Here is an 18,067-nt window from a genome sequence, read left to right as displayed (position 1 = left end):
GGGAAAGTAATGGGACGTACCAGACTTTCCTCGGATTGTTTCAATTTGTCGCTACGGTTAAAAGTTGCGCAATGTCACCAAAAATATGTTAAGCAAAATCGCCTAACTTCGCTGAATATGACACCGACACACTTCGTGGTACACTTGCCCCCTAGTGTATCCTTGGGTTTGAGCATACATTTTTTTTTACAAAAAACCTTATTGTCTCTTGATCTCTTTATGACCATTTTAAATATCGATATTCTATGGGTCCTAAATTTATTTCAGATACGGAACCGTCATTCAAATGCAAATAAGTAAAGCATCATAAATCTGTTACTATTTAATTAGTATTGGCAAACAAAAAAGCCTCCCGAGCGCCGAATTAAGTAATTAAGTATGCCTGTTTAATGTTCCTTTCTAGATTTTTTGTGTATAATTGACTACCATTTTTAGACATTCACAATTACTATGTAAGTATGTCATTGGTAGCCCGACAAGATTCTTACGACAATTATACGATTTTTATTGCTACAATACGCAACTTATATACTAAATGAGGTGATCAAACGATTAGCGGGTGATCATTAAAAATCAATAGAACTAGTAAGATGTTACGGTAACATTCCATTGGCAGCTAAAGGTACGTTCTGATTACGACTCTAGGGATTCAGAGAAGAATAATAATATAGAAGGCATCATTTATTTATACACTAGCTGACCCGCGCAACTTCGCTTGCGTCACATAAGAGAGAATGGGTCAGAATATTCCATGTTTTTGTAACACTTTTTACTGTTACCTACTCTGCTCCTATTGGTCGTAGCGTGATGATATAAAATATGCTGCTTTTTCACGAAAAATATTCTCAAAATTATTTATATCTCTTAATATAACGAAGTCGCGCTAAGGCATATCCGCCATTAAAACAGTTGCCATGGCAACGGAATTTTGTTTATTCAATGTCATTATAATATTGATTTTACGCGACTTCGTTGAATTTTCTGAATTTTCCCGGGAAATGCGTCATTTTTCCTGGGTAAAAAGTAGCCTATGTCCTTTCTCGGGTATCAAAATATCTCCATACCAAATTTCATGCAAATTGGTTCAGTAGTTTAGACGTGATTGAGTAGCAGACAGACAGACAGAGTTACTTTCGTTTCGTTTCGTCGTTATTTTTCAAGCACTTTGTGTATATAGACGTTGGCAGATCAGTCAAATATTTTAGGATGAAACACGTATTTTTTCCTACCTGTAAATATAATTTTCTATATTTTTTTTGATAAAAACAAAAATTCTGACCCAAACCTTGCTCGTTCCATATCAGCTCCCCACGGCACTTCCATCCAGTTTTATCAAACCTTATTAATTAACGACCAATAGATTACGGCAGTCTCATTTGAACCCTACCTTTAGTTAAACCAATATCTTATAATGGTATTATTGATTGATTGATTGAATTACAATCGGTGATTTGCTCTGCGGCCTATTACAATTTTGTATAACTAATCAGTCGCATACATTAAAGCAACACTACATAATGTGGATCGTAAACAAGTTAATGCTTAGATTTCAGATAACGATGAAGGAAGTTAACTAATAATTGGTTTTGCAACAGCTATTTTGTTGATGTTTTATTCATAATGTGGATTCTACAAAGGATGTTGGGGGTCCGTTGTGAAATAACTGGTGTATTTGCGTATACAAGTGTTACAATAATAACGTGACACAGATATAAATAAAATTATTTTGCTTAATCATCATCAATTTACATTACATTTTGAATATAAGCGAAAATAGCTGTTTTTAACAGATTCCAAGTCATAGTATATGATTGTAACCGAAGCAATATGTGAGAATAATTGCAAGCGTTAATTATTCCGTTTATTTTAATCAGGAAAATGACCTCTTTTCGATAATGTGTGTATCTCATGTACACTGTTATCAAAGGCACCGCCAAAAGCTTTAATTTCTTGGTTCAAACCCAGAATACTTACCAACTTAAAATTAATGATAAGTAAACAAGAGCTACCAACTTTAATGCATAACATCAAGTACTACAAAGATCCCCTTCTTCACTCACAATCAGCAATTACGAATTTACGATAAATAATGCGTTTGGCAAAACCTTACCATACCTTAATAGTCTTTGCACTTATTAATTGTTGAATTAAATTATGCCCTGGAATTGGAGCATAGAGTCTAGATTGCTGTAACGCCAGATTGTGTTATATGCTTTTCGAGAGTACTGTGCTCCCGTTTTCAGATTGTTCCAAAAGATAGGTGGTGGTTGCATGCAAAATACTTCCCGTTGAGATATGAGGATCGTCCAGCGGCCGAGTATTATATAAAGTATCTGGGGATGCCACACACGTCGCTACCGTATGCGACTGGTGGCCATAAAGGCTCGCCTTACTTTGTTATAGCTCTAGACTACTTGCTTCCTTGAATGTTTTGTTAAAGTACTTTATGTGCTGTTTCTAAGAGTTCCTGGTTAAGCTTTTCTTTAGTTGAATGAACGTGCTCTCTATTTATTACTACGATTTTGTAGCTACTAAATTGATTTTGTACATGGAAGTAAGAAGGCTATTTGTTTGCCAAACATGGCGTAAAACAAACGATTACAGTCCCGTTTAATCACTTGCAGAATCTCAACATTATATCAACTCATCTATTCCGGATATGGCAGGAACGCCAAACACCTCTTATCTATCCATCAATACTGTAGAAAAAACGTCAGTAGCATGCCCAAATGGGCTTCAGCAGGACCACCAAGCCTCGGAAGCGGAACCACCCACACCAAATCACGAGTCTACTATCACGCCCGATCTTAATTATGAACGTGGTGATCATCATCTTAAATTTTCTACCTTAAAAGGTCTATAAAGAGTCACAAAGTGTACGCAATTTATTCTAGATTACGGGCGCCCGTCGGAGTTATGTCACGACTTGGCGCGGACACTTCTGTTCCATCGCATGCGCGGGCAGCACGTGCCGTTGTCGTGTCGCAATCGTCGACTGTAATACCACTAAATAAGTGGTACATTTGAATATAAAACATTCTTGCTAAATTCATATTATTATTGCGTCCTACTTGTTGACGAATTGAACAATTAGCAGGAATTATCTTAGGTCCTGGTGCAAAAACTTGCGTAAATATTAAAGTATCTAGATTGTCATTCATCATACGTGGTTATTGCTTGGGACTAACAAAAATAACATCTAACTAAGACGAGAAAGTAGGTGTACTTTATTACTGCATTATCTTGTCCACAATCATGATTTGTCAGCGGAATTTAGACTGCTATATATCTCACTTCAAATGATTTATTTGGGAACTATGGTGAAGAAAACGTAAAGAACAGATTAACTTACCAAGTGCCCTGATTTTACACCCGTTATTATTAGAAATCTGATAAGTACAGTGAAAATTGATTCGATACTTAACAACCAAACTTCCTTACTCTATATGCAAATGGATCTGGTCTATGCTTTCGGCCCCGCCTCTTTAACGCAAATATCTCTGCTTTTAGGTACTTAATTGATTTACTAAATCATATAGTACAAACTGTTTTAAGTAAGGCTGTGTACACTTTCAAACGGTCACTAAAATTTTAATGAAACCGTTCTATAGAGCTGGGAAAAGCTCTTCAAAGCTGATAAATTTATAGAGTACCAAACGCTTTCCGATAATTTATACCATTCAAATTTGAATGCATATTCGTTTTTCTTAGATAATTTTGAAACCCCAATCCTTATTCAAAGAAATGTTCACTAATGCAAAATTACAATAATCCGAATAAATATGATAAACTAATCATTGAAGATACTTAATTGAAAGATCACGGCGAATCATTTGTTACCTCCGTGGCGCAGTGGTTTAGGTCGCCACGTCGATACCACAGCAACGGGAGGTCGTGGGTTCGATTCCCACACGGGACAATTATTTGTGCGATCCACAAATAATTGTTTCGGGTCTGGTTGTGCTTTGTGTCCGTTGTTTGTATGTTTGTAAAAGTCCCCGCGACACAAGAGCAATTCTTAGTGCGGGAGTTGTCTTTTGTCTTTTTAAAAAAAAAGGGAAGTTAAATAAATAGGTAATAGAAAAACAATCATTATAGTAAGGTTATCGAGGTGCTGGTATCGGATGCAGTACAACGTATACAATGTTATAAGTGTGGTATGACGCGGCGGCTCGTCCCGCTATGGTCACATCACGCGCGCACTATCACTGTTATAACGCGGTTACCTGCGCTCGCGCCTCCCGACGATACCGCCCTGTGAATACTGCGACATACAAATCTTGATAATGTGTTATAACTTATAATTAGCCCGTTTATAAAAAAATATTTTAACACTTGAAAGACCAACGCTATCAATTTTACGACACGGCAATTTCATTTCTTAGACATATTATAAACTAATTTTGTTCTTGTTACTTTGAACCCATAAAAAACCATGAATATATATATTATGTGGTACATGAATTCCTTTTAAATATCCTTTTGAAGGAATAATATGAATGCCGAGTCATCTAGTGTTAAAGTAATAGGCTTGCAAAATGCTGGTGATATTGACTAATGTTTGATTAATTTATTACTTTTATATAAATTTCTTCCTAATTGCACTTAAAAGTAAAGATCACAAAATCATGTCATATATATTACCTAAATTGTACCCAAGAAACCTCAAATAAAGTAGAAAGTCAAAACAGTCCGTTAAAAAGTGTTAACAAGTCTATCATTATAATTAATTGGAATTATGCTAAACATGGCGCTACTAAGTTACTCCGCACAAATATGGTGTTTATATTAGAAAGTGTAATAAAACAAATAGAAGATCTAGGATGTTTTATAAGTACTACAATTATGGACGACAGGTTATTTTTTAACTACCTACTCTTAGACAACAAACCCCATTTCTAAAATACTTTTTAAGACAGCTTTAAATAAATATATTAAAGAGCAATAAAATTTGCATTTAAAAATGAGGAATGATGGATGGCACGCTAAAATACCGCCGACGGAATTATAAATAGTTGTAGAAGATAAAAGGGACCAATAAATAAAATCGTATTAGTTACATCTAGAGTAATATTTATCACGTGACAGAACAATGGGTGAAGTATCAAAACTTATTGGTCGCGGTCGGCGTCAGGAGCGAGTGTGATTGCCGCGCGCTACAGATAAGGTAAATAGCTCATACAATTGTTAGAATGGGAGGCTCCGAGCCTCTTTTGTTAAGGAAGTGGTCTAATGGGCGAACGTAGCCACCGGCAAGACTTACATGGTGTCAATTGCTAGGGGAACCGTACATAGACTTTGCAAAGACAGTTCTCCTAGGAAATATTATAGATAGCTGACAGATAACTTAAGCCACGCCTTAACAAGATGGGCTTGGCCGTCATGCAGATGATGACATGACATTAAAATAATGTTGCTTTTCGTCACGACATAGAAAATAACTGTCATCACATTTCAAGTTAATTAAGAGTAAAACAAACTTTCCAAATACACATAGCATTGCGCTTGAAGCTTCTTTTATGATCAGGTTTTGGTGTATTGCTACATGTTCATTTGATACATGCGATCGAAAATGCCCTCAGAAGTTAAACCAAAAATGTTGTTCCTTGTACGATTTATACATTTGTTTCGTGTGTTATAAGTGTGGTATGACCATCTAGTGCAATGTTAAAAAATGATCACTATCTTAGCCATAGACTGACTGTGAGACTTAATAATCGACAATCACATAAATTTGCGATTCCACATATCAAATAGATGACATCACATATAAATATGTCTAACTAGCAGTTTGGTCACAGTAGCAGTGAAATCTAAAATATTTTCCCATCTTTCCTGCCAACCCAGCCTTTTTCGCGTACTATGTGGTCGATAGCCCTTAACACCAAATCAGTAAATCGCAACGGCAACCGTCGGCTTCCACAGTATAATTTGAATTTCGTTTATATGGCTAAACTGTTATTCAGACGAACCGATGAATATGAGCCGAGTTGTTAAGTGGAAAACATCGTGTTATTGAACTCCTCTACGAAAATGTGATACATTTGGATAGGTGTTACATTTGACTAAGGCAAAATAATATTTTACTCGATAAAACAAAGGCATAGCTTTATTTCTCATAGAAGATATAACGTGACGCATCGTGTATTGCGTCAGCTAATTTTCACTAGAGTATCATTTTTAGGATCTACTAAAACTGATCACTATACCTGATTCACCTATCATAACTATGTAGAAAAACGTACATTACGTCCGGCAATGAGCCGAAGATCGCGGAAAATCTATTAACACGTTTGACGTCAAAGGGCGTGGGTAGCATTTTATAAACTAAAATTTATGTACGCATTTATTGATTTAGTACAAATTGCGACATAACTTTGTAGTTTATTACCTCCTTGTAGATTAATATCAATTTGATACAAATTAACAGTTTTATGTTTTACCGATATCTTTGGCCATGTAACAGGTGTTTTGTAAAAGTTAAATCGAAACGGTCAAATATAATGTGTCAATCACATTCGCAGAAATGTAATTATAAAGTACGCTTTAATGTTTTATGTAAATATTTGTTGTTCATTATTTTAATTATAAACTATTGCGTAGCTGTTGACTAATATTTTGTTTTATTTACATAGATAATAATATACTTCATTGCTTTGAATATTCAGTGCCGAAACATTAAATTTTGTTACTATACTATTCATGTAATTAAACAATGAAAAGTCGTCTACGTCTCTAGTACTTTAGTCTATCAACATTAATAACATAAACTTACTTCCTAATTTATATATCTATATAACTTCTAAATCTAACATTTTTATATAATTTCTATTTCCCGAATAAGTCTATAACAAGTACTAAAAAGAGGAAAGTCAATCTGTAGCAATTGTTCATGTAAAATTAATATGGTCCGTATTGGTAAAGCAAATGGTATACTTCGTTAGTCGCATGCAGTAACCGTGGTAATTAAATTTGCATAGAAATCCCCCTAAATTAGCCCGTAGCGATCGCTTGCTAGTGTAACCATAGAGATTAGAGTAGGAGGTGGAGTCATTCAACTATCTGTAATAGCTTCGTGTTCCGTACACTTTATTTTTAATTGAAGGGCTGAGGTTGTTTAGTTTAACATTTTTACTTCGTAACTAAGCACTAGTTTATTTTGAGACTGTTCACTGGAACATAAGTGTACAGTTACGATTTTTACAGATGAATAGTCGTCACAATCATATACGGGTAATTGTTTTCTAATTAGGAGTTATCAAGCTTCTAGTGTCTCCTTCTAAAACCCTCAAATTTGGCGAGCCTGCTTGCATGCCTTTGTTATTTTAACAGGTAGACTTTCCAGTTAACGATCGTGGCCTTCCACTCAAGGACCTCCTAGCTCGTGTTCACAAACGGCAATAAAATAAAGCACTTGATAAACACAATCATTCACAACAAGATAAAGCTTATTGATAACAGAACGGGCAACAGGTTAACCTATTCCATTGATTCTTATATTATGCGGCGCACAATGGCCAGTTGCTACATTATATTTTTATATTCCGTGTATTAGAATACAATATATACATAAACAGTAGCTACAAAGTAAACAGGGTCGGTGTTGGTCACGATTCTGACCGGTACACACCGTTTTGGATGCACCTACACCGCCCATGAACTGTCACTGATAACCAAAACAATGTGCTAATGCCAACGTTTTCATATTTATTAATATTATCTTAGAACATATATGGTGTTTTATAAGTATCGTAAAGTACTGGTCGCTACCAATCGCGATACTTGACGATTATCTTGAGAATGTAGAGGTGAAAATCTGACCTCAATCATTTTAAGAGTTTTCTGTTGAACGGAACTTTGTTTGCGTTTTATTAGCCTTTAGATATGCACTGAGACTATTTACCTTAGATATTTCAGATAATAAGGTACAGGAATTGTCATCGTGTAGATGCGATATGATCACATACCACGGCCTGGTTTTACTCACCACAATTTAACATTTAAACAGTTTTACTAATATCTTAAGTTAAATCATATTCATATTACATTTTTCAATTTGGACACAAGAGGTTTTCACTTTGAAGGTAGAACTACAGTAATTCCTTCAAACTCTTCTTCCCTCATCCTTCATCTAGACCAAGATCAAAGATGTCCTCTTTATTTCCTCTTCACGTTGCATTGTTGGATTCAAAATATTTCGTAGTGCGCATTCCAGCAAATCATAGTTATCATATCACACATGGCCGCTGGCTCACGATTGTCGCCGGTGCGCGCGATAAGACCAACATTAGGTACGTTCTCAAACAACGACAACTATCGAGATCCACGAACGCAATAATTTTGTGTTCCGCAATAAACTTTATCGATTCTCTTATTAAATTTAATATTTGTACCACACAAGTAGTTGATAATCGCTTTTGTCGAAGTAAATGTTTCGATACCGTGGTCGCTACTAATGTAAAATAATCCGTAAAAGATTTTGTTACGAGTATTGTTGTTGTAATGTGGAAGCCATGGATAGGGTCGAAAATGCTTTAGCCTTTTGTAGATCGAGTAAAACAAAGTGATTAGGGTTTTGAATCGATGACAATAAAACATGAAATTGTGTTTATTTATGTTAAGCTTCAGTTGCTTCTATGCAGGTTATAATTGCTATTCAGGTAGAGATATTGATTTTGTAATCATTAACTTTAGTTTGATATGATTGTGCTGCATTATGACGTACCTATAGAATAATCTATAATATAATAATCTATAGACTATCAATTTCTTAATACAAATATTGTTTGTAGGTGCTGAACAATTTGGAAAAGATAGGAATCCGTATTCATGTCGCTTAAAGCGGCGTTTAAATCCATTTAATCCTTTGCGAGAACTAACAGGTAACATTTAATTAACAGAGCAAGTAATTAAACAGAAATAGAATATATTAAAAAATGTTGAGTTATTTTCAGAAAGTCTACCAAATCACAACATAGAAGTACAAATAGAATTTCAAAATCAACAACCACCACCACCGCGAATTATACATGTATTGAAACGTCTACCAAGAAGAAAAGGTTTGATTACTCTATACCTTCAATCAATGTACGTAACTTAGGCAATAGTTTGCTCTCAATCGTTGGAGGAATATTTTTATCATTTAATATTTTATTTGTTTGATAATTTTGATGGTCAACATTAGTTCAAAAGTTAAGGCAACACATCAATGACTTTTAGAAGTTTTTGGCACAAAACAATATGCTAGCTGTTAAGTTGATTTTCTTGTCTTTCACTAAGAATAGTACAGTATTTAAGAAAAAATACTTATTCTTGCGAATTTTATCATAAAATTATATCTGAACCTCTAACTTACAGATCGTATTCGGACACAAAGACGTGTTACGCCATCAAGTACATCTACGGCAACTACAAAATTTGAACCATTGAAACGACCTGTAAACGTTGAAGATTTAAATAACGCTTTGAATGATTTAGAGAAAAGGCTAGAAAAGAAATTGCAACCACAAAGTAAGTATGTACCAAATAAAGCACAAGTCGATTCTATATATTACAATTTCTTAACGGAAAACACAGTTTGACAAAAACGCACACTACTTGGAAATAGGCTTGTTTATAAAGACGTTTCCCAACTATCTATTTAGTACCTACTCACAGCCCATCACCTATTAAGATGAACCAAAAGCCTCGAGTTCTAACGAGTGATTTAATCTTAGAATATCATACATTTATATAAGTATGAATTTGCTTTTTCCTTAGTATTTTGGATCAAATTTATATTTTCAGGAAGTGGAACTTGTACTGATCAGAAAGAAACAGCCAATCAAAATGATAATGAGGACGTGGTACAAATACTATTGAAAAGAGGTAAATAAATGATAGGTAAAAGCTGCAATAAATTACTAACATGTTGAGTCAAATCAGGCTTTCTGGCTAATATTTAGTAACGTGATTCTGTACAGTCGGTATTTTCGAGAATTGAAATTTTGACATTTAAAATATACTGCAAAAATAGTTCTCACTGCGCCCGCTAGAGGCGCCGAACCGACTTAAATGCAAAGATTTGACGATAGCTAGCCAGCTGTCGATAATAGTAAAAAATCCCTACAGAAAATAAAACATTAAACGGTATGTACAACACTTCATTAAGAAATAGATAAATTTTATTTGAAAAATATAGATATTTGAGCTCAATAATTAATCATACGTCACCATTTCAGGAACACCGCCAACAACTATACCTGAATTTTTGGACGTATACATCACTCTCCCAGAAGAAAATTCAGTTCAAGTACCTGATACAAACCACCAACTTCAATCTCAAACAGAAACATTCGATTTAAATAACATAAATGAAGCAATACATCGAGAATTTACTACAAGAAGAGAACTTATTTCTGAACCAATTATCAAAGATAGAATTGATTACAATCATGAAGATCATGAATCTTTTGTGACACATTTTAGTCATGCTACTAACCACCATTTACAGATATTTGAGAGCACAACATCATCTGCTGATAGTGGTAACTATTTTTTTTTATAATATTTGTTAAGAGACTTTAAGATAATGGAATTTACGGATTGCCTAAAATTGTTGGTTGACTATTATTTAGCTGTTCTAGGGAATTATAATTATTATTGGTAAGGATAAGGTGTTATAGAATAATATTTTAATTAATACTTATGTTGGAGTTTTAAAAATGTAGTGGAAGAAATAATGTATCTTGCTTTTTATAGATTTTCTAGAAATGCAGTTTTCAAAACGTACAACTCCTCAATTTGATCATGTATCACAATACAGAAACGATCATCTACGACAGGTGTTTCAACGTGGTAAGTTTTTTTTAAGAACATCAAAACGATTATATTTTTTTACATAAAACCATAGATAAATAGGTTGCTAAGGCGTTTCTATGGTATTATGTATGTAAGTTTGAAGTATAAATAAATAAAGACATTTAGAGAAATCTAAATGTCCATATATCAAATTTATATTTGTTTAAATTATCACGATTCTTTTGGTTAAATTTTATTTTTTTCAAATAATGTTTTGAATAAAGTTATGTTAATTGTTCCTGAGGTCGTGAACGGTATATTTAAACTAATGACCTATTGGTACTGCCGCATTACTAAAACTGCTGATGACTTATCTTGATTACGATCAACCTTCGGATACTTGCAATTCTTAAACGTTTATTTCTGTACAAAGCATTGGTCAGTTTATTGTTGTGTTCTGCTATAGCAATAGTTTGATGTTAGATCAGAGGTACCGAGATTGATCACATTAGCAGGTCGCAATAACCCCTTTTTTAAAGCTATTACCATCCCACAGCTGGGCAAGGGTCTCATCCCGAACGTAAGTTTGCAGCCTTGGGTTCGAACCGTAGACCACTTGCGTGGGAGGTGCCGACTTTTACCACTCAGCTATCACTGCCTCTCTTTAATAAAATAGTTGTATATTTTAAATTTATTTTTAGGAAAAGGCGCAGGAATGATTCAAGCCAACGATGAACCAGAGAATGGTTTTGACACAGACCAAGATCACGTTTTCAGGAATCAAGATTATATAAATGGTATGATTTCTGCTGAACAGAGAGCAAGGCTTAGAGGCGATGATATAGTTACATATAAGGGGATTGAACGCCAATACGCATAGCGGTTATATAGAATAAAGACTATTTGACATTGCAAATTACTCGAAGAAAATAGTTTTTGCAACGGACGCTAGGGGCGCTGATCAGTTTTTCATACCAAATCTATAGATAGCTCAGGTTGTTGAAAGCGTATAGTATTGGGAAATCGCAAACCTAGCTGTATTTATTCGATACGTCCATTACATGGATTGACTGTTGATGTCCGTGCCTGTGAAAAGGATACTAGTAGATATTCTTTATATAGTATTTAATGAGGATACGAAGAAGCTGTAGCGAAAACTCTTTAAAAATGTTAATAATGTTAGACAGTATGTAAAAAAATATACATTTAACAGGCATAACTATTTTTAATTTTTACCCCCTTGCCAATTTTACAATGAAGAAAGTGCTTGTACCTAGTATTATACCCCTTATTTCTAAGGCATCAACGGTATGTATGTATTAGCTTTATCCCTTAAGCAGCAAATCGACAGTAATAAGCAAAGATCTAACGCGAATCTCTAGAGTATCTATACTATTAAGAATCGAGTATTTGTCATTTCAAATAGGTATACTCCATTGTTTTTTCTGGCGGCGCCCGCCAGCAGCGCTGATCAGATTTTCATATAAAATTTTTCGATAACTGGCCGGTTGTCGATGTTCGTTTTTTATGATTTCAAATATCTAGGCAGCCCTTATAAGTATTTTTGTACGTTATAAAACAAACGCAAGAGCATTTCTTTCAAATGTTTAGATTGAGCTGAAAATGCGAGGTACTTATCGATTTTATTTGATTGCTTTGATTTCGCAAAAATAAACTTCGATAATATTTATTGGTTCAACTAAAATGTAACTTATTTCAGTTCCGCAATAAAATATTTTACTTACAATTTTAGGTACAACATGGTCACATAGTTGAATGATTCGCGACATGTCTTCAATTGTATTTACAGTTTTTGTGTTATGTATGTTTGTTTGTATGCACGACTGCGTCATCATTCGCCGTAAGTTGTTTATAGATATTAAAGACTAAATTCTGCTTAAACTCCTAAATGGCACAAATAATTCTTCAAATTTTCAAATAATTGTGGTACAAAATTAATTCTTAGTGTGGGATTAATTTGGGAGAGGAATATTTTCTAAATTCGTGGAATTGGCTTTCAGATGTTGATGTCGACGTTTCTAAAAAAGGCAATGACAATGGAATCGAATACGTGTTAAAAAAATATTTAAGTCCTCTTCGAAGACTAACAGGTATTATAAGGTCTTCGCTGTTTACTGTGCTGATCAATTTCATAACCTTAGACAATCATGTAATATGACAATTAAATGCTACAAACCATTTATTGTAAAATTTTTGTAATTGTTTACATCAAATATTGTTCGTTTCAGCGGAGCTGCCGAATCACTCGGTAGAAATGCAGATAGAGATTCATGACCAATCTGTACCGCCAACACGAGCCACTCCACAGCCACCAAGACTATTCCGTGTAGTCAACGGTTGGCCGAAACGAAAAGGTATCCTTTATAAAGATACGGACACCACCAAAGAAACGCATCCCATCCTTTGGGCCAATCGAATAGTTAGGCTTGCCTTTCTTATTATTCTGAATCGGTCGCGTACGTCGGTCGGGTGCATCGTCGGTTGCGTATCACATAGAAAAGATGGCTATGTTGGACTGTATCCAATAGAACATCGTGTATATTCATAAGCTTGATCGTTCTACGCGACCGATGTCAGCAACAAAATAAGGTAAGCCTTATTGTTAACAAGCTATGCGTATTGGTGTGTGAGTAATATACGTAAATATAAAAATATTCTATAGTACATTTTTTGTTCAGTCAGATATACTGAAAAGGCACCACGTGCGGGTAAGTTTATATTTTATTATAATAACATAATTTATTCTTTGTCATATTTGTCCAGTGCCATTTGAATTTTTGGTAAAAAGTATGATATTCTCCGACACGATTTTGTTTAGCTACTTCACTCTATGGTAAGCTTGTTTATCTATCTAGTTCTTAGTCTAGTGATACACCTGCGCAATAATCAGCGCCGAACGTTTCGTTCACGCTCGCTGTGTTATTCAAGTCATTCACACATTAGCCGGCATTCATTACGTCGCGTTAATTGTAGTGCCAAACCCACCGTCGCCGAGTGCTCGACGCCGAAACTTCGGCAAGTGTGTCGCTACACTTACTCTATCCGTTTTTATATTATAAGAGTATAATGTTGTATATGTTGTTAGTTATACGTAGACAAGCGGCGGGTGAAGAAGACACCCTACCGCCGACCGAGCCACCACCGGTCACCACAACAACTACTACTCCTGTAACCACCACTACAACAGGTAAACAACTATTCCCACACAACTAAACAAAAGCCTTTTGAAGAAAAATATTGAATTTCAACACGTTATGAGAATGTTCGAATTCTGTAAACTCTTGTAATCCGAAATGTTGCCAATAATATCATGTTTTTAATTTTATTTTAAGTTTACTACTATGACATTTTTTATGATAATAGAGCAACAGGCAAAATCAAAATCACCTAAATTAAATAAATTTGTACAAAAATATTTTTTTCCCAAATTATTCAAATCTAAAGTTTAATCTTAAAAACTTTTTTCAGTTGCCACCACACCTGCTGACCCAATGAAAAGACCTGTGTACATGGAAGATTTAATAAAAGCCTTAGATGAACTAGAACAGAGATTGGAACAGAAGCTGAAAGCTATTACAAACAATAACAGTATCTACCAGTTTTTTACATTTTATGGCTCTTTTAGTTATCATTTCATTTCAGTTATATAAACTTTTTATTGATTGCTTTTATATACAAACTCATTATTCAGAGGTTTTTGGTCATATCGGTGAAATAAATTTAAAATAGACGTTTGCTTGTGCACGATTAAAAGAGAATTTGAGGTCAGAGGTGGTGGCCTAGTCACTCTACTATAACATCTTTCTCTCTACTAGTGGGTCTCTTTCCGAAGCTCTGTAAGAGCAGAATGCTAATAAAATTTTAATTCTATTATCAATATAAGATTACACCGTGTTTTTTTCAGATGCTCCAGCTTGTGCCGTTCCGCCCCAAATATATCCACGAACGGTGCAAAACATCGATGAACTCTTGCAAATATTGAGAAAAGGTTGGTTAACCCGGCTCCATATTTTGGTCCAAAATATGTTGCAGTGTTGGTTATCCTTTACTGAGGCAGCATGTATCGAATTGGCTCTGATTTCTTTGAAAAAAAAAACATATTATCAGCGTCCATCTTAGTGTGACCAATAAAGCCCATTTAAAGCTCCCAAGGGTGGTCTGGGGTTTTTTAATAGGGAGCAATCCTATTGCCACTTCCCGGCCAAGTTACCAAAGTCCAGGCTACAAACAAACAAAACTGATAAAAATGTTTATTATTACAGCGGTTCACATAGAAAAACATGTACCAAAACCAAATGATGCTGCAAATCTAGACTGGGTGCAGGTGAAAATTCCAAAAGCTCGTTCATAAAATCTATGAGCTCATTTTAAGTCTTATTTATGCTGGTTGAGTGGCAAGTTATATTTATATATAAATATTAAACCTTCGTAGTCTAGGGACTCCGTGAAAAATAATTTTGTGTTATAATAAAGTAATTGAAATATTATCTTTTATTCAATACCACAATCAACCTTACCTAAGACATCATGCTCATTACCCAAAAACGGTGTAAGGAAACAGACGTCGAACTACGAAATATTCTTAAGAATTATGTTTGTTTGGGAAATGCATTTAAGACTACACTGTCAGCAAATTTTATACTATCTAAGGTAAGCAAGCAACAATGTAGGTACGTAATCACGGCAGCTTTTAAAATAACAAACAAAGAACTGATCCAATCAATTATTTGGTCAGCCCGCTCATTTAGTGACCTCAACCTCAGAGGCAACGCACAAAAATTAACTAGAACGTTATTTATGGACCTCGTTCAGAGATAATTCTATATAATATTATTAACTCATCGGACTCCGTTGACGTTAAATATGTGCTGTATTCATAGTCCAGTCCTAACAGCTTCGGAAAATATTTTTGTACGTAAAAGAAGAAAAATATTTTCTAAAGTTTGCTTACGCAATTTACCTTTTATTGTCTTTAAAAACATATTTTACCAATATATAAAGAATATTAATTATAACAACTTTAATACACAGCAGTTGAAAACCATTAAGAAGTATATCTCGTAGTCGCTGTTATGCTTTGCTGAAATGTTAAGAGTCTTCATTTATCATCTCATGCATATTTGTACAACTAATTTTTGGTTATATAAGAAGAAATAACACATTTGATAGTTAACACTTACTAAATAGTTCCTTAAACCGTGTCATCAATCTTCCATGTGGAACCTTACTTAAGTTTAGTCAAAAATCAAAACCTTTCCTTCACAATCCTAAACGATGACTCATCGCAAACAAATTCAGGCTGTACTAAGAATACGGTAGAAGTTATGCAATCCTGATGAATAGTTCAGTAAAACACGGAGCAAGCAGGTGACCTCTCGGCCGCTGATCTCTATCGGTGCCCTGAACGATGCCCGCCGCAATTAAACTATTAGCTAAAGGACATTCGCAATGAATACAAGCTTACTGTTGCTTTGTTATGCAGTAGTTGTTTGGGTATTATTTTCTTTTAAGTATTTGAAGGTGATTTTAGTGACTTTAGTTAGTGACTATGATGCATAGTTTTATTTAAGACACCTAATACGAACCGTTACAGCTTTATAAGAATACGAATTAGCAAACTGCAAATTTATCATGTATGACAATATTTGAAGAGCGTTTTGAGTTTTGGAAGTCGATATAAGTGATAACTATGAGTCTCTCTGTGCTTAGTAAAAGTCTGGGTTTAATGCTACAGATATTTAGGGATCATCTTTTATTAAGGCGACTGTCACTTTTTCTGGGTTAAACTGCGGGACATTTTGACATCACATAGCACATTACTACATTACACATTAATTTAGTTGGCGAAATTTAGTACGTTTGGTATATATTGAGGGCAAACAATAATACTATGGATGAACATACAAACATGCAAATACTGACCATTTTCTATTAACAGAACAAACAGAGGTAAATCACCCGAATAGAGGCAACTATTCCAATTAAACTATTGTCTTAAAACAATCGCTAAGTACTACACCTATCTCCTTTGTTACCCAGTAAGTTAGTAGTTATGCTTTCATACTATTTAGGTTACAGAAGCAACCTGACACAGAATTACTTGTACCAAATAGTTTTTTTTTTCAAAATACGTGACGCCACATGAATCTAGATTCAGTTAAACACTAAAATTGAATAGATGCTTTTTATAAACGTATTCCAATCGAAAATGGTTGTAATTGATTTTTTGTGTGAAGTGACTTTTATTTGCTTTGACTGATAGTATTGACAATTATTTCCGAAACGCGAGGTCTCGTTGGATGATGGTTAAATAAACATTTGAATGGAATAAAATGATCATAATCCATGCTGAATAATCTTAAATTAATCTCGGATATTGATTTCACTAGACTTGTTTTTTTTTAGAAGAGAGCAGATATCATTAATCGTTTACTTATTTCATTTAAGGCGCCGTGTAATATTTGCTATCTCTTTGCCATTATATTCTTTTAACTACATTTTGTTTGGACAGAGGTAAAACCTTTTAAACCACAAATATTTGTTTACACCATAGCGTTGACCACCGAGGAAGCTAAAATATTCAAGTAAACTTATCAGATTCTATAGAGTGACGAGGACGACCGAAGTCTGTCATAATATGCATCCTAATGAGTAACTTACGCATACAAGAAAAAATACCAACACACCTGTCGACAATTACACCACTAATTTCCCAGTTAAACACTACTTCTAAAATGCAAATTAGAATAAACGATACACTTCTAAAACCATCTATTTAGTTTCAAAAGAGTAAAAAGGTGCATTTTAATATACCACAGCGTGTGGTCCTATCGTTTTATACTCGTTATAAACAAACGATCTGGCTAATCACAGGGTGCCAGGCGTGTCATTATAATTAGACCTGTCTTTAACATTTTTTTCCAAGTATCGACGCTTTAGAGGAAGAATGTCGTAAGAGAACATGTGTCGGCCCCATCTTATGTCTTTTTACTTCTTCGTTAAAGACTTCCGTGGAAAATTCTACTCTTTGTTGTATTATAGCTCTTTGTGTTTAGCTGTACTACGTATTAATTTAAGCAAGGATACATATACATGGATATAGGTCAAAAATGCGCATAAAATACACAATGAACCATTTAACCAAAAAAATTTACTTTTAATAAAATCAAATTAAAAATCCTTCTGAAAGCTTCTTGTAGCACCTACCTATGAGTTATTTAATTTAAACTTTACTTTTTTTTTCTCATGCACCGATAAAATAAACAAA

General features: G+C 34.3%; 2 protein-coding genes across 3 annotated transcripts; both read left to right on the top strand.

The window, feature by feature from the left end:
• Positions 1-8,386: 8,386 nt before the first annotated feature.
• Positions 8,387-12,008, top strand: LOC142979550 (uncharacterized). The gene is made up of 8 exons (XM_076124541.1): positions 8,387-8,660; positions 8,793-8,882; positions 8,955-9,059; positions 9,358-9,510; positions 9,787-9,867; positions 10,221-10,526; positions 10,741-10,836; positions 11,481-12,008. The coding sequence occupies exons 1-8, from the start codon at positions 8,597-8,599 to the stop codon at positions 11,657-11,659; spliced, it is 1,074 nt and encodes a 357-aa protein (XP_075980656.1). The 5' UTR covers positions 8,387-8,596; the 3' UTR covers positions 11,660-12,008.
• A 445-nt stretch (positions 12,009-12,453) lies between these two features.
• LOC142979554 (uncharacterized) lies at positions 12,454-15,287 on the top strand. Of its 2 annotated transcripts, XM_076124546.1 has the most exons (8): positions 12,457-12,640; positions 12,801-12,890; positions 13,029-13,154; positions 13,479-13,508; positions 13,886-13,987; positions 14,269-14,388; positions 14,705-14,788; positions 15,063-15,287. In XM_076124546.1, the coding sequence occupies exons 1-8, from the start codon at positions 12,556-12,558 to the stop codon at positions 15,149-15,151; spliced, it is 726 nt and encodes a 241-aa protein (XP_075980661.1). In that variant the 5' UTR covers positions 12,457-12,555; the 3' UTR covers positions 15,152-15,287. The 2 variants fall into 2 exon arrangements, with proteins under 2 accessions (XP_075980662.1, XP_075980661.1); XM_076124547.1 differs by lacking the exon at positions 12,801-12,890 and having other exon boundaries at positions 12,454-12,640.
• Positions 15,288-18,067: the final 2,780 nt, after the last annotated feature.

The sequence above is a fragment of the Anticarsia gemmatalis genome, chromosome 16 (assembly GCF_050436995.1).
Source record: "Anticarsia gemmatalis isolate Benzon Research Colony breed Stoneville strain chromosome 16, ilAntGemm2 primary, whole genome shotgun sequence".
NCBI lineage: Eukaryota > Metazoa > Arthropoda > Insecta > Lepidoptera > Erebidae > Anticarsia > Anticarsia gemmatalis.
This window is presented reverse-complemented; position numbering and strand designations above follow the sequence as displayed.

Bases quoted from the DNA above. Each gene is read 5' to 3' on its own strand.
- LOC142979550 (XM_076124541.1), top strand. From the start codon at position 8,597: ATGAAATTGTGTTTATTTATGTTAAGCTTCAGTTGCTTCTATGCAGGT. The intron at 8,661-8,792 runs GTAGAGATATTG...TATTGTTTGTAG, and splicing joins AGGTTATAATTGCTATTCAG to GTGCTGAACAATTTGGAAAA. The intron at 10,527-10,740 runs GTAACTATTTTT...TGCTTTTTATAG, and splicing joins AACATCATCTGCTGATAGTG to ATTTTCTAGAAATGCAGTTT.
- LOC142979554 (XM_076124546.1), top strand. From the start codon at position 12,556: ATGATTCGCGACATGTCTTCAATTGTATTTACAGTTTTTGTGTTATGT. The intron at 12,641-12,800 runs GTAAGTTGTTTA...ATTGGCTTTCAG, and splicing joins CGACTGCGTCATCATTCGCC to ATGTTGATGTCGACGTTTCT. The intron at 13,155-13,478 runs GTATCCTTTATA...TTTTTTGTTCAG, and splicing joins CGGTTGGCCGAAACGAAAAG to TCAGATATACTGAAAAGGCA.